Source organism: Sinocyclocheilus anshuiensis, unplaced genomic scaffold (genome assembly GCF_001515605.1).
Source record: "Sinocyclocheilus anshuiensis isolate Anshui unplaced genomic scaffold, SAMN03320099.WGS_v1.1 scaffold38, whole genome shotgun sequence".
Classification (NCBI taxonomy): domain Eukaryota; kingdom Metazoa; phylum Chordata; class Actinopteri; order Cypriniformes; family Cyprinidae; genus Sinocyclocheilus; species Sinocyclocheilus anshuiensis.
The window spans coordinates 2,048,199-2,065,694 of NW_015544213.1; the positions used below are offsets into that span (position 1 = coordinate 2,048,199).

At 36.1% G+C, this 17,496-nt stretch overlaps 1 protein-coding gene across 1 annotated transcript in view; it reads right to left on the reverse strand.

The window, feature by feature from the left end:
* The window catches only part of LOC107697176 (kelch-like protein 29), a 296,880-nt gene that overhangs the window by 34,297 nt on the left and 245,087 nt on the right, over window positions 1-17,496 (reverse strand). Inside the window, exon 10 of the mRNA XM_016497849.1 lies at window positions 15,453-15,651. Within this exon, the coding sequence (XP_016353335.1) occupies window positions 15,453-15,651 (199 nt within the window). The remainder of the gene's footprint in view (window positions 1-15,452; window positions 15,652-17,496) is intronic.

Sequence of the window (17,496 nt, forward strand, 5' to 3'; positions counted from 1 at the left end):
CACACACACACAAAACAGTAATTTAGCAGTTTCACTCCTGTATATTTCAATGCGGTTGTCACTACTGAATCTTTACAGTGTGTACGTGGCCATTGAATTGGATCAGTGAGCAACAGCCTAACAGCATTTATCTTCAACAAATGAGGTCTAAATGTTCCTGCAGAAGGAAAATGAAAGCATCATCCGGTGTAATCCTATCCAGGTTTGCGCTTAGAAAGCCTATTGTTGTGTGTGTAAGGGTTCGAGCGCTCAGACTTCCTGCATCATGTCTACACCGGCACAGGGCTTGTCATCAAATCGCCTCACAGAGACCGGCTTTTGTTTAAGGTGCAGGAAGAAAGGCGGCGAGAGAGCAGAGAAAAGTGAGAGAGCGACGTTAAGACATCCTTGAGCTTCTTTTAACCACTGGCTCATATTTCCGAATCAATACTTCCCCTGCGCTCCCCTGACAACAGCCGCCTACCTGATCCATGGGCTTCTCTCCGCTCCAGCATCCTTCTTTTACAATACTGTCATCTTTTACTCCTTCTCCATTTCTCTCTCTTTCTCTTTCTAAATCTTGGCTTTTCTCTCCAGGGCAGGTAAAAACACAACTGGAGTGGAAAAGAGAGAAAAAATAGCAAAATCCAGAGGAAAAAATACACTATGAAGAGAATTGTCTTAACTGAGACATGAGGAAGGGACAGACTGCTCTGGTGCTCGCAGCTGAACCATATGGTGCCTGATCTGGTGGAAATGAACCACTCAGCATCCTTCAGGCAAACAGGTAGAGCAGACAAACATGTGCAAATCAAGTGAAAGGTCCATTCTTTACTGTCTGCATTTGTCAAATCAAAGTAAATAGACAATGCATTCTATTTTTAACAAATGCATAACTGTAAATGGCAAAATTACATTTTTACCCTATAAAACTACATTTTTAATTAGGTGTGAAAATGCGAACAGAGAGTAACTAAAAGGAAGTATAGCCACAACCGCATCTTTATAATCTTAACTTAACAACAACCAACTATGGGCTGATCTTGCTTATCTGCCCATTTTAAATACCAGTCTAAAGTTTGCATATTTTGCAGATATGCTTGAAACTAGATTCGCAGAAAAAATATAAATTTTCCTACATATGTACAACCAATAAATAAAAAATAAAAATTAAACAGTTTAAAATTGTTTTGAATAATAACAATTATTATTATTACTACCATTTTAATGGATGAGTTAACCAGGAAAATCTACTGTCAAGCACTTAAAAAGTAAAAATAAAAAGTATCATCATCATCATCATCATTAGTATCATTTACATTTAATGGATGGGTTGACCAGACATGACATGGCATAAAATAAAATAATTATTTACATTTTAATGGATTTAAACCTACCAATAAATGGCCAGCAAACATGTGAAGTCCTTCAACAGTGTTAACGTCTTTAAAACTGTTTAAAAAGCTCAAATTATAAGATTGTTCTGATTTAATATTTTTGGTCACTACATAATTTCCATACTTTCATGCATGCTATTTCATAGTATTAGTAAATAGTAATAATAAAAAATGAGTAGATGTTGACTGGTAGTGTATTTCTGATGATGAAATTTGCTTACATATGTTTATTAACTGAGGAAGAAAAAAACATGGCAGGTCTATTGGAAAAATCCCATTCAGACGTAGAGTAATGGGACATCCACTTACTGACAGCGAGTATATATATATATATATATATATATATATATAAATAATTTCACTGTAACCCCTAAAGAGCAAACACAGCCATTTCTTATTTCCTGTGAGATTTGAGTCTGTTGGAGCAGCAGGTGACCTTTTTCAGCCTTCAAAAGGGCTGCTGGAGCAACGTTTCACTCCTTAGTGAGGTGTGCTGATTTTAATCGAGTTAACTCCATTCATACAGCCTAAATCAAGCTCAGTCATAGAAAAGTAAACAAAAACAGAAGTAAACAGAAACAGGAAGTGAGAAAAGTGAACCAGGAGGAGTTCGGCCAGCACCTGTCAATCAATCCTCCGCTGGAGGTGGGCGGAGCACACGGTTCCCACATTTACTTTTCCTATTTGCCCGCTTCCCCCATTGATGTCGACGCAAAAGCTGTGTTGATTAGCGATGCACACCTTTGACAGGTGAGCTTCTCCTCGCTCGGCGCGCACAGCCTCCCACAGGACAATCACACCCGTCTCTTCCGCCTCACTTCCCCTTAATGAGTCCTATCTATGGCATTGGCTCAGCAGCTGCCATCGGTAAATAACGGTTTGCCAGACGGGATGTCAGGGCGGCCAGGTAGCTCTCATCCCCTACTGAGCTAAAGAGCGATAATGATAACATCCAGAATTGGGAACGACTGCAAATAACTGTCTCTTTTTCTCTCCTCCTGTGCTCAATCTCTCCTTCACAGTGGGAGGAAACCCAAACCTGCTCTAAACCGCCACCACCTTGGCCTAGAACAAGACCCCGGATCCCCCAGGCGAGAGCGGGCTTGATTTCCATCTAATTGCCCTCGTCTTGCTCTTCCTGACCATTAAAAGCTGGATGTGGAAGAGGTCTTTGAGTCCAGAGGAGAGTAAGTTCTCTCTCTCCTCCGAGACTCTCCGACGGTTGCAAGATAAATTGCAGCTTTGAACCTGCTTGTCAGAAAGACGTGGCGGGCAGGTGACGCTGCGGGCTTGGGCGTCCCTGACCGTCTGAACTTTGTATGTGTGGGCTTTTACCCCGACATTTCGCTGCCCTTCAATCCAGTCCCGCCGGAACGAGTCAAAAAGCATCGCAAATGAAAAGAGAGGATAGGTTGGGCCTGCAGTAGTTATTAAGCGCTCTACCTTGGAAATGCATTTTCTGGGAATGATGATGATGATGATGATGTAGTTAGGGATAAAACTAAACTTATTTTTAGTCTCATTTACCCAGGCATTAATATTGGCATAACTGACCTTTTGATAAGCTCCGCCCCTTTTGTTACTGTTGCTAACTCAAGTTAACCTGTTAGCGTCCCACTGTACTGCCCGTGGTACACTGTGTGTTTTATGCATTTTAGGCTAATTTTACAGGAATGCTAAGGGGTTAAGTTGTTGCTAAGTTTATTTATACATTATATATAATATACATCGTGGAGAAATTGACTTGAGATTTTCTTTAACAGCATGATTTTAGTAAAGTGTACTCATGGTGGAAAAAATTGATTGATATAATCAATCAATCAATCAATCAATCACTCAATCAATCAATCAATTCTAAAACAAAAAATCCACAAAATTCCATAAAACTCTATTATAATACATTTTGAATGCATTAAAACACATTAAACATGTTTAACTAACTAACTAAAATAAATATAAACTTACAATGTTGTACAATATTTTTGAGAATTTTCATAATATTCCATAAAGCTCCATTATAATCCATTATAAATAGATTAATAGCATATTAAAATATTTTCAATCAATCAATCAAATCAATCAATCTTTTGGCAACAATGTTTCGCCATATTACTGATAATTTCCATGACATTTCATAAAACATCATTATAATCAATTATAAATGGATTAAAACACATGAAAATATGATTAAGCAAATAAATAAATAAATCAAGTCTTGGCAACAATGTTTTACCATATTTTTGATAATTTCCATAAAAATCCATAAAACTCCATTATAATCCATTATAAATGAAAATAAATAAATAATAAATAAAACAGAGGCTTCTCTGAGAAAAGGATAAGGTTGGACTGGTAAGTAATGTTTTAAAGGGATAGGGATAGAAAATGAAGTCATACAAGTTTGGAACGACATGAAGGTGAGTAAATGCTGACAGAAATTTCATTTTTTTGGGTGAACTATTCCATTCAGGCAGAGCTTTGAGAAGAATCAATTGCAGCCAGCAACCATCCAGACTTGGGGTCATCTGACCTTCATATAAAGCAAGCAACCATGGCTCTAAAGTACTAAAGTAAGTGCCTCAAACAACCGCTTGACTGTCTTTCAAAGAACTGATGCCACAAGCCTTGCCAAACTGGCAAATCAAAAGCCCTCATTGTAACAGTCTGGGAAATAAATGTAAAACACCTGGGAGCAGGGGAACTTAACATATTACATAAACATGACTTTGATTCTCAGTGGACTGATATGAACCTGCTTGCGTAAAACCAGCCAATCCAATCAGAGTGCAGTTTTGAGAAACACTTGTATTTTCTTGTGCAATATGAATCAGACTTAGGATTATAACCAATCATTTAAAGATTTGCGGATACAAAATTCAATCATTTAAAAATCAATGAAAATATCATAGGAAGGACGTGTCCCTTCAACAGCCACTTTCACACATTTAATTGCAGTAAAACTGCAAAAGTTTTATGTTATTTAATGCCAAGGTAAATAAATAAATAAATACAAACTATTGCGTTATAATTGTACATTAACATTTTTAAGAATGAAAAATTTGGCAATAACTGTGGAAACGTGTCATCACAGAAAAAGTGTCCATTGAATTTTTAAATGCAATTAAAAATACATTCTGAGATGTGAAATGTTCTTCCACCCTGGTCCAAAAAAATCGATTTAATAAATATGAAGAAATACATATAATAATTACCAATTACAATATGCACAATTTTAAACATCTAACAACATTTAACAACTGACTTTGCTTCACAATATTTAATTACTGACATTTTTAAAATTATTATATAAAATTATATTTTTATAATATTTTACATATTTTTAAAAATATTGTATTATATATTATAACATTATAAATAAAAAAATTGAAAATTAAAATTTTAATTGCAATTCTGCATTCTGTTTGCTACCTCAATTCAAATTCAGGAACTAAGTTGGAATTTAAAAGGCGTCTGCAATTTAAATCTTAATGGTGCATAACTCAAACTCACATACAGTGTGAATACCAAAATGCTGTTTAAACTCAAACGGGAACTTTTCCGCCAACATTACAACCTCTTAAACTGCCGGAGCTGATTTTCCACAATAGGTCCTGCTCACAAATGAGCTCTAAATGGAAAAACGCTGTTAAATTTACGGTCCGCAGGCGTGCTGTCTGAAGCTGAGACTAAGAGCAGCTCAAACTCCAGTCACAATATCTGCACATAAACTCAGACTCCACTGCACTGCGAGCTATCATTTACAAGGGAACCAAACAGCAATCAAACGGCACGCTGCTGTCCTTTGCAACAAGAGAAATAGCTCCCAGACAGGAAGTAAGACATGATTTTGAGTGAGCTTTGTGCTCGGGAGGGAGAATTTCTCCCTGTAGAGCACTGCTGCATACATTATCTATCGTCTCTTAACAGCAGTGTCTTATTTAATAGTTTATCAACCAAAAATGTTAGTCATACTTGAATATGGTGGCATTAAGTGTGACAAAAATTTCCTGACAGGGGAATTTAAAACACTGCAGGCCCACTGAGCCAAACACAGCCGCAAAATCATCCACTTCAAAATGTACATTTCATCCAGTAGACAATGGAAAAGCTATCAACAGCTGAAAAGTACTGCACGAAATGTTATGATTAGTGCTGATACATTTATCATTTACATACTCTAGGACGGATTAATCCAACGAAAAGACATGTGAACAGGAAATTCAATTACCATGGTGGTTTGTAAAATGAACAAACCACCAATTTTGATGCAATAGTTACAGAAAGGTCGGGATTGGTGCAGAGCAGCTGACAATGGCTGAAACTCCTTCACGATCATGCCCAGTTTTTCAAATCCGCTTCAGTAATATCCACAGGCATCTACAGAGACGCTGAGCTTTATCAGAGCAAGAGACTAATTAAACTGACTGGACCCTGCTCTGAAGGTGAGACGCAGAAAGCAATGAGCTTCGCCCTCCAGTCGTCGCACGACTAAATCAATTAAACAAACGCAGACGCACTGCAAAACGTCGCCCTTCCGTCCTCACCTTCAAGCTGCTACTTTGCCGATAAAAGCAGTTAAGAGAAATGTGTCGGTAAAAGCGGTTTGTGGTCTGTAAAGGACTGGGCTGAGTGTCAAATCAGCACAATCCAATACCTTAGACTCCTTCTGCCGCACGCCAACAGCCGATTGAATGTTGCACTCTGAAGCGTTGACCTCAATAAAGTGTGTCAAAGCTTTGTGAATGGTCGCCAAAAGGAAGGACGGATTCTGAAACAAGAGCTAATTAGTCAACAGCAGCAGACATACAGCACAAAAATGACATGACAGAACAAGAGAAATACAACTCACTCAGTGACAGGGTTACCAGATGACTATAATAAAATATCAGACGGGTCCAAAATGTGGCCTGCAGGGTAACCTGCATACTGTGACTTGAATAATAACACTTTGCAAAGCACATTCACCACTGATCAAAAGTTTGGGGTCAGTAAGTTTTTTTTTTTTAAGAAATTAATATTTTTATTTAGCAAGGCAGCATCAAATTGATCAAAAGTGACAATATGGACATTTAAGATTTCAAGATTTCAAATAAATCCTGTTCTTTGGAAATTTCTATTCATCAAAGAATCTTGAAGAAAAAAAAAATGTATGACCATTTCCACAAAAATATTAACCAACACAACTGTTTTCAACATTAATAATAATAAGAAATGTTTCTTGAGCAGCAAATCAGCATATTAGAATGATTTCTGAAGGATCATGTGACACTGAAGACTGGATGCTGACAGGAATAAATTACATTTTAAGATATGTTTTAATAGAAAACGGTTATTTTAAATTATTAATATTACTATTGCCTTGGAGAACATAAACGACTTCTTACAAAAACATAAAAAAATCTTACACCACCAAACTTCAAAATGGTAGTATAAATGAATGAAAATGACTTCTGTAATGTCTAATCTTTGGACACAAAAAGAGTAAAACCCAAGCTAAAACTCTCAGCCCTGTTTTACACTTCACACATAATCGGCTTATTTATTTTGGCACCCATATTAACAGGTTGCTGCATTCACATTTTACACGGCACAAGCACTGAGCCCAATTTCTCCACCTGTAGCGAGCTTAACTCAGCAGAAAACGCAAATAAAATGCACTGTAAATCTTTGTATCGACACCGTCTCTTGCAATACTGGCTTTTATGAAGCCACATAAAGTGATAGAGTGAAACTACTCAGCTATTGTTCAAACAAGACTTATGATGGGCTTGATGCAAAGACATATAAACAGAACTGTCTGTGCACTGAATCCAGATGATTTTGAATGTTTATACCTTTGCCTTAGGGTTTGGGTTATGTTCTGTGTAGATTAATTACCATTTGGAAGTTAACATGGATGTCTTCCTCACATAAATTACATTTCATGGTTACAATAGGTCACCATAGCTAGAAAAAGCATGAATCACTATAAGGGCAGATCAAAAGACTAAGATTAATTATCAGGACAAATGGCATCCCAACTCTGTCAGGGTGCTTTGTTCATTCTAGTGAATGAGAATGTGCATATAAACAGCTTTGGAATCAGACATTTATTGAATAGGCAGAGACTTTCATCCAAAGCGACTTGCACTGCATTCCTTGCAAACCCATAAAATCATTAATATCCCCCCAAAATGTGCTGACTGCACAACATCCATTAGAGAATGTAAAGTATACAGCATGTACAGTGGTGTGAAAAAGTGTTGGCCCCCTTCCTGATTTCTTATTTGTTTGCATGTTTGTCACAATTGAATGTTTCAGATCATCAAACAAATTTAAATATTAGTCAAAGATAACACAAGTAAACACAACATGCAGTTTTTAAATGAATCTGATTGGCTGATAAGAGTGTGATATTAGAGTGATAACAGAACCCCTATCGTTTCATCGTTTGTATCACTCTGCTTGCGGTATTTCTCACAGCGAGTGTTATGGCAGATGGCCAAATCCACTATAATTTAAAAAATAATACTGTTTTTATGTCACGGAATGTAGTTTTAAGAGTTTTTTTTTAGGCGAGAATGTACTGCACAAAAGAGCGTTTTTAAAGACACTCCGTTGTTGTTTCTTGTGTATTTACACAACTGTTGTATAAACGCAATATCACACGAGTAGATGTGAGATATGGCTGTATATCGGCACGGCTGTGATTCGGCGTGACTTTTTAATAAAAGAGTACCATATTTAGTTTGCCTACGGGATATTTACATTCAAGGTACTTCAAAAATACCATGGTATTCTCAAAGTACATGTCTAAAAAATTATGATGATAACAGTACTTTGTTAATAAAGATGCTCAAAAACGATGTATTAAATGTATATTTAAGTATATTCTTTTGCGAGTTACTATCGCATATAAACAATTCAAAACGATTAAAACTGGTAAAATCAGTTGTTAATCTACAATCTGGTGAAATCACAAAACCTCCTGTTCATTTACCAGCTGTCACCGCATAGAAACAAAACTCTCTCAGCATCATAAAATGACATTTGTTTACCAATTACTTTAACTCCTCCATGCAGAAAATACGTTCTGCAGAGTGACATGACTTCCATGCACAGCTCGTAATACCTTTCAGACAATTATTAAACCTTGCTTTATTGAAAAGAGCTTCTGAGTCCTGGCCAGCAAGTAGGAAAAATCTCAGAGCCCATGAGCAATTTGTTCCTCTGCCGAGGCTGCTTATTTCCATAAATATCTCGTTTAATATTAAAAACAAATATGGCGCTCTTAAAGGTTGGAAACTATGCATCATATTTACCAAGCATTTAAAGATGTTTATTAAGAAGACCTCTGGTGTATCTGAAGTCAGCTGGGATCAGACGAGCGCTGTGATGTTTTGGTGTGGCTGACTTTCCATTCCGCTTGACTGACATGTTAAAAATATCTGAGCTTTACTCAGAACTATTAGAATGACTTTTAAGGCCAAAAAAAAAAATATCAGTGATGGGAAGGAACTAACTAAAAGTAATGATGCCACTAAACGGCCTTCATTTTTTCAGTGGTGTGACAGTAGTTTTTAAAATAGAGTAGCTTCTACACAGTGGTGGACGAAGTACACAAATCAAGTACTTGAGTAAAAGTACAGATCCGTATACCGATAGATGAATATTTATTTTGCAGTTTTATATAGGCTACTTTTATCATTTAATTTTATATTATACTACGGGGCCGTTGAATGCTTGACTCTGATTGGCTGAGGAACGTTCTGAGGTGTGCAATTATTTTCAGGGAAACACACGGCGAACGTAGTTCCAGGCAGCTCTCTTGTCAGCATTACAGTTCCATATCACTTTGCATAGTTAACTGCAATAACGGAAATTAGCATACAGTACCTATACAGCACACAGGAATTACTGCAATCACACGTGCTCGCACACGCACACTACGGTCACGCAGTTTGCACAAAAAAGGTGTTGTCAGCGTCCATTACCAGCTTTAAAATGACGTTTTGGAACTAGCAAAAGAAGCGTTGGATGAGCTGCGGAAGAAAATCCTACTCACAATAGCGATTTAAGTACAAAAAACCGGACGAATCCCTTTAAATATATCATCTGATCGATGTCTTGAGGTGTGGTAACCGTAGTATAAGCGGAATAATTGACTCCGGGCCGTTGAATTATTAGAAAAATAATGCACACCCAAGGTGTGCGCGTCGCGTCGTGGCCGCATCATCACCTAGGGTGTGCATTGTTTTTCTAATAATTCAACGGCCCGTCGTCAATTATTCCTTACTTAGCATATATTTTTTTATAATTCTACTGCTCAAAATACCTGGGATTTTCCAAAAATAACCAATAAGGAAATAATGAATATAATAAGGAAAATATAATTAGATTTTCATAATGATTTTTTTTCTTCTCAAACCGATCACCCTTTACAGCAGATTTAGTTCACAAACAACTGACAGCTTTGAACTAAATATGTTAACTAAATTTTCAGTTTCAATAATTAATCCTAAAATTTGACATTAGTAACTTATTTTTAACGGCATCAGACGCGCGCGCGCTCACAAGATCTCCCGGTTCTTACTTATGAATTCAGTTCACTGGAGACTCGCACTAAACGAATTTGAATCAGTGAGTTTTTACTTAAGTAGTAAAACTACTTCGTTACTGTCCACCACTGCTTCTACAGCAACAAACTACTTTTTCAAGAAGTGTAGTGTGATAAAACATGTAATAATCAAACATGCCTCTCATACAGAGTTGGGAAGTCTAATTCATTTTAGTGAATCGATTCACTCTAGTGATTTGATTCATTCTACTCAATTAATCCACTCTAGTGAATTGACTAATTTGAACAATTCATGTATATTCAATCAAATTAAATAAATAAATAAAAAAAATTCTAGATTGCCCCTACATGGCATTTCAACTAAACATTTAGGAATAATTTACCAAATAGTAGGAATAGTTTACAAATAGTTTACCAAAGAATTTCTGGAGTTATTTACTCATCCTCATGACTGTCAAGCTCCAAAAAGTACAAAAAAAATCACTATAATAAAAAGTATTTAAAAAACCCATATGATTATATTCTAATCTTCCTATCATATGTGTACATTGTGTGAGAAAAAGACAAAAAATTCATCATTTACTGATAATCTGCATATCCATTGTGGTTCTAAAATACAAATGGCACCTAGAGAGCAGGCAGAACGCTGATAATGGTTTAACACATCATTAAAAGTGTATTACAACCAAACATCACAACATCAGACCTGCACTGCAGGTGCATATTTTTTAATAAGTAGCATTTTATTTTCTGAAACAAACATTCAAACTTAACGCTGTCACCAACTGAGATTAATTTGATTTAATAATTTAAAGCTCTTAAATGATTTATTCAATATTTTTTGTTATAAATCCTTCTCAAATAATCAGATGAGATTTTTTAAATTTAATTTCCAGCTAAAAATTACTATATTGGGATGAATTTAGACATGTACCTTGAAAGTACCATGCTATTTCTGCTACATGCTATATCCCATGGTATTAAAAGAGTACCATATTCAAATTGCACACATGGGATATAACATATAGCACAAATAGCATGGTATTTTCAAGGTACATGTTTAAATTCATTTATTTGACTCATTCACTTGCTGTTTTATTAATTTATTTAGTAAGGGTTATTTAGGTTATTTTTTTTTTGTGTGCTAGATCAATCCTGTTCATAAATAATCAGATGAGATTTTTTTTATTTAATTTCCAGCTAAAAATTACTATATTGGGATGAATTTAGACATGTACCTTGAAAGTACCATGCTATTTCTGCTACATGCTATATCCCATGGTATTAAAAGAGTACCATATTCAAATTGCACACATGGGATATAACATATAGCACAAATAGCATGGTATTTTCAAGGTACATGTTTAAATTCATTTATTTGACTCATTCACTTGCTGTTTTATTAATTTATTTAGTAAGGGTTATTTAGGTTATTTTTTTGTGTGCTAGATCAATCCTGTTCATATCATCAGATGTGATATACTTTAAAGGGGTCCTATTATGCTTTTTCACTTTTTCAACTTTAGTTAGTCTGTAATGTTGCTGTTTGAGCATAAAAAATATCTGCAAAGTTACAAAGCTCAAAGTCCATACTATACACGAGTAAAACTTGGAAACACCAGGACTGGTCGGAGAAGATAAAAAATACGGCGGACGAGTGCAGCGCAGGCAAGCAAGATTAAGTTTAACTAAAAATAACAAAATTTGTTTTTATTAAATCATAGTATTATAATGAATATGCGAAATATTTGACTTAAATAGCCTAACAGATTAACAAAACGAAAGGAAAAGACTGAGAGATATGCTAAGTTTGGTTCATAGGCTATTTTTGTGGCACGGCGCTCTACGAAAGTCCACGGAAAGGAAACCGAGATGACAGAAATAAAAGTAAACACATTGCAGGTTACACAAGTAACCTAGATGTTTACATCATAAATAATAGTTTAGCATTCAAATACATCGCAAATAAGGACACATTTAATTGGATTAATGCCGAATGAGAGAGGTGGGCTGCGCGAGAACGCCATTTGCTTTCAGTTTCGCATCGAATTAGCCTAATTCGTTTTGGCCTGTTTAACAACTTATACATTTTCATTCTTGTTTTCTTCTGAAACCGTTCAAAATAGCCTATAGGCTAGGTATTGTGTTTATTGTTTGTACATTATAACATTTCGCTTTATTTACCGGTGTTATTATGTATGTAATAATACAGTTTGTGCTTATCTGTGTTTAACCTAAACTACAACGTAACTAATGTAGACCTGCATACCAGTAACTAAATATGATTTTATAATTTTATGCTTTATCGACCTACCACATTACCCTCCACTGGATGTAGAATGAGCAGCAATAAACAACATTTTGGCATTTTATAATACTTCTGTGGATATTTTATCACGATGTCGGAGACACGCTAGCTTTCCCAAGGCAAACGAACCTAGAGTGGTTACAATCATCCGGGCTTAAATCGCTCTCAAATTGATTTGATTTTGACGCAATATTTACACTGAAGCTCGCAGGCGGCTATGGTAAGGGGCAGGACATTTCCTGACCAGGCGCCGAGTGGAGCCAATCACAACACACACTGGCCCAGCTAACCAATCACAGCACATTTCGTATTTCAGAAGGCGGGCCTTCATTTGATACAGGAACTATTCGAGCCGATCATGCCAGACTGGGGAGAGATAATGTAAAATATGTGAAAAATAATGTGTTTTTTCAAACAACCTAGTATGAGAGCCTGTTCTAGTACACACCCAAAACAAAATCAAGACTTTGTAAAAGAGCATAATAGGACCCCTTTAACGATTTTTTTCCAGCAAAAATGTACTACATTGGGATATACAGTATATACCGTTAACATAACATAACTTGTAATGTCATATAACGTTTTTGTCATGATTTTGACACATATACACCATGGTAATAAAAGAGTACCATATTCATATTGCCCACATAGGCTATTTACTTTTATATGCTACTTCAAGAAATAGCATGATAATTTCAAGGTACATGTCTAAATGTATTAATTTGCTTTTCTATTAATTTAATAAGCATCTTAGCAAACTAGTTTCAGGTAGCTTCCCCAACACTTATACATGTTTTACGGTAATTATGATGTGTGTTTTGTGTGTGTGATATCGCTCCTGAGAGATTGATCGGGGTCCGGTGGGGGAGGGATTCAGCTCTTATACTGCAGTGGGCAGAGATCAATAAAACTCAGGGGCGAGAGAAAGAGAGCCACAGTATATCAAGATGAAATAAATGTACAGCTCACTCACGGGCTCACGCCTTGCTGAGGGAATCATGGGGGCTGGAGCGGCTGTGAGAGGAGAGAGCGAGAGTGATTCACAGCGCTGCATGAAGACAGCCTTACTGAACCATAAATTAGTTTGGTTGCATTTTTTCAGCAGCATGAGATTGACTTCAGATACAGTCAGAGCCGCTACAGAGACACTGAGATGCACAGCTATCAGAATAACCACACGGACACTGAACATCTGCCATTTGTTGACTCAAAAAGAGCAGATTTTGATACTTCAGAGGGGCAATGGCTTGTGTGGGAACTAGTGATGCACCGGCAATCGAAAATATTCAGCCAAAAATAAATTTTCAGTTTTGGCTGAAACAGAATTCATTTAATTAACGCTTTTCAGATGGCACATTTTGACTGTTTTAGTGTCTATTTCATGCACTCAACATAGATAAACTATAACAGGTAAACATATCAGCACTATGGAAGCTAGTTCTATGTTGACAATATTGATTTGTCATTTTTAATCTTCATTTGTTGAACTCTGCTTGAATAAAACATTACTAAACATTATTTGTAGCACGCCTCCCACCCAATAATCGCAATAAGCTTTGTTGCTTTTGATTGAATCAAAGTCTCAGATCTCCATTTTATAACAAAATTTAAACAATAATGTGGTTTTGAAGCTTTTTTTATCGCTTTAGCCGCCTCTTTTCAAGCAGCATGTGAACCAATCATCTTTACTTCTTTACTACTAGTTATAACATGAAATAAAGACGAATGAATATCAGAAAGCATGTTGAAAGAAAGGGTACAACAGTACAAAAGATGTCAATAAAACAGCTTGTAAACATAACATTTACCTCAGAAAAGTCCATTTAGAGAGAAGCATTTTGCTAAATATATGCACTATATTACATATTATATTTTTACTTAAAATGTTGTCTTCATTATTTAGTGCGTTTAAATAAATTTGTTTTTATTACAGCCATTGTTTAAATGTTTGTATATCAACAACAAATTAATATAATTAATTAATCGATTATTTTAAAATATATATATTTCCAGCTTCAGCTTTGGTTAAATGAAAACTTGAATTTTGGTTTTGTAAAAACAAATCGGTCACCCATTAATTTGGAGACCAATTCTCACTATTAACCAACTATTAACTACTTTTGTCTCAGTAAACTCCTTATTTGCAGCTTATTAATAGTTAAAGGATCTAAAATATGGTCATGCAGAATTAAGCATTAATATGTGATTTATAAGCACCAATAAACAGCCAATATGCTAGTAATATGCATGCTAATAAGCAACATGTTAATAGTGAGAACTGGTCCCTAAACTAAAGTGTAACCAAAAATTAATTTCCATGCATCACTAGTGGGAACTTTATAATGACTTTTCAGCAGGTTAAATGTCTTAAAGCAACATGCACAGGTAATCTTCCAGATGCAATCTGTCGAGTTTCAACATCAGCAACAGCATTCACGACCCATTTAACATCCATAATGTGATGCATTTCTGAAAACTAAAAAACAATAACATATATTTCTGTCAGGACCACTATCGTCAAAATGGTAGATACTTAGCATAAAGTTTGGTTTGGCGGTATGGTTCTGTTCTGGGCAAAAAACTCCCTGCCCAACCATGCAGCCTGTCATGAATGAGCAGGGAGAGCAGCAATAATAACCCCCCTAGGGTTAACAGAATAGAACAAGGCAGATATCATTAATGTACTTAATGATATTTAAGTGTAACACTTTATTCAAGATAAAGGAGTCTGATTAGCAAGGAATATCAGAAAGCCAAGTCCTGACTGTGGCGAAAGGAGGAGCTGGGGATGGAGGAGGGTAATTTGCTCCTGAGCAAGCTGAAAAGCAGCTGAATAATACTGAATAGAGCTTATATAGGAATGCCGCGATAGGTGTCGTATTCCTATAGGTAGATGTGATCAGCTGAGAATCAGCTGATGCAAGCTTGACTCACGTGACTTGCCAGAACTAACGCTAACGCTTAATTTGTTAACATTATTTCAGATGAACCTGCCCCTGCACGGCTCATAAAAACAAAACAAACTGTGATTGATCGCTTTATATCTCAGCCAGACGGTCGCTTCCTGTAAGCGGCTGGTTCTTGAGCCAGAATAAGCTGCAGTGTGGAACAGACCTTATGCAGTTTAGTGAAAGCTCTGGCTACAGTAACGTGAGACTAGAGAAAGACAGATGAGAATTAGAAAGTAAAAAGTTACAATCGTGCGTCTGACCTGCAGAGAGTCTTGGCCGCGTCCTGGGCGTCTGCATCTCCTGCCGCGCGTGAGGCAGCATGTGGTAGCGCTTGGCCTCGTTGACCAGATCTCGGCAAGCCTCAGACGATTTAATCAGCTCCTCATTGTCCACCACATTCAGCAGGTAACTGGGGTGAATGAATGGAAGTCTAACGACGGCCAGCAACTCGGATATGTGCTGTGTGAGAGAGAAGTATATTCACCATGTGATTTCAGTCAGAGCTTCCTGTCTGCATTACTATTGAAAGACTTCAGTGATTCTGATTCAATTCCACGAAACAATTCTTTTAGTACATGAAGAGTGAATAGAAGTCCTACTGAATATATAGTACCGTATACTTAAATACCAATACAATTAATACTACTACTTTGTACCTTCTTTGAAAAAAATACCACTTCTTTGTAATTTTTTAAAATATAAAGCACCATTTATTATGATAAAACAAATGTGAATCTTCTACTAATCATATAGTACGAACAAGCTTTCAGTCTCTCGAATGCTATCATTGTAACAGTTCTCAATTTATTTTAATTTGGACAAGACAAAAGCAATCACTTGCAGTTCATTATGTAAGTCAAGAACAGCTCGGATTGATTCAGTGAATAATGAGTAATTAGAATTAACTCATGAATTCAAAACAGATTTTAGACTCTTTAACAGATTCATTTCAAAGAACTGACTCAAAAAAATCAGAATCACGTATATACAGTACTATCAGACAAAAGTAATGAATACATTTATTTAGCGAGAATGCATTCAATTTATCAAAAGTGACAGTAAAGACATTTATACTGTTACAAATAAGTTTGTAAACGTTCTATTAATCAAAGAATCCTGGAAAAAATGTATCATGGTTTCTACAAAAATATCAAGCAGCACCAACTGTAAATATTTTTAATAATAAGAAAAGTTTCTTGAGCAGCAAATCAGCATATTAGATTGATTTCTGAAGGATCATGTGGCACTGAAGACTGGAGTAATGATGCTGAAAATTCAGCTTTGCATCACAGGAATAAATTACATTTTAAAATATATTCAAATACAGCAGAAAATGGCTATTTTAAATTGCAATAATATTTTAGAATATTACTGGCTTTACTGTACTTTGATAAATTAAATGCAGCCTTTGTGAGCATTTCTTGCAAAAACATTCAAACTGAGGACTATCCATGGCCAGCTTATTTGCTGAGAGTCATCCTCAGTGGGGTGTTTTGCTCACCATTTTAAAATATATTCAAATACAGCAGATTGTACAGCAGCATTAAATTGCAATAATATTTTAGAATATTACTGGCTTTACTGTACTTTGATAAATTAAATGCAGCCTTTGTGAGCATTTCTTGCAAAAACATTCAAACTGAGGACTATCCATGGCCAGCTTATTTGCTGAGAGTCATCCTCAGTGGGGTGTTTTGCTCACGTCAGCGTTAAATGCTGTAAACACGAGCTGACAGGGACAGCAGCCAGCCCGACCCTCTCACCTCTGAGCTCACAACACATTACATAAACATCCGTAAGAAACACTGACACGGCCGGTGCGAACACCTGGGCTTCTGTTGTCTCTCAGAGCGAGACGTGGAGAGAGATTTTCCCTGATCTGACCTTGACAAAGTACTCTTACTAGCCATTCCTCATTAAAGGCAACATTACGTAGTGAAAGTGCATATTCAATAAGAAGAAAATGTAGGACGAGACTTAATTTTATCTACTGCGAATTTAATGGATTGTGAAAAGTATGTAGAGGCTGAAGGTCAAAATCACCCTCGAGAGCACATCCATGTATCCTAATGCCAAGTCTTCTTTTTCAAATCTATCAGTATTTTCAATTATCGCTGTAACTTTTATTACCTTAATTATTAAATTACTGCATACTGGCAAAATTAGAAAGGCTGCACCATCTACAACAGAAGCCTAAAAATGATTGAAAATATATAATCAGTACCATATCATCCATCCATCCATCCATCCATCCATCCATCCATCCATCCATCCATCCATCCATCCATCTATCCATCTATCTAT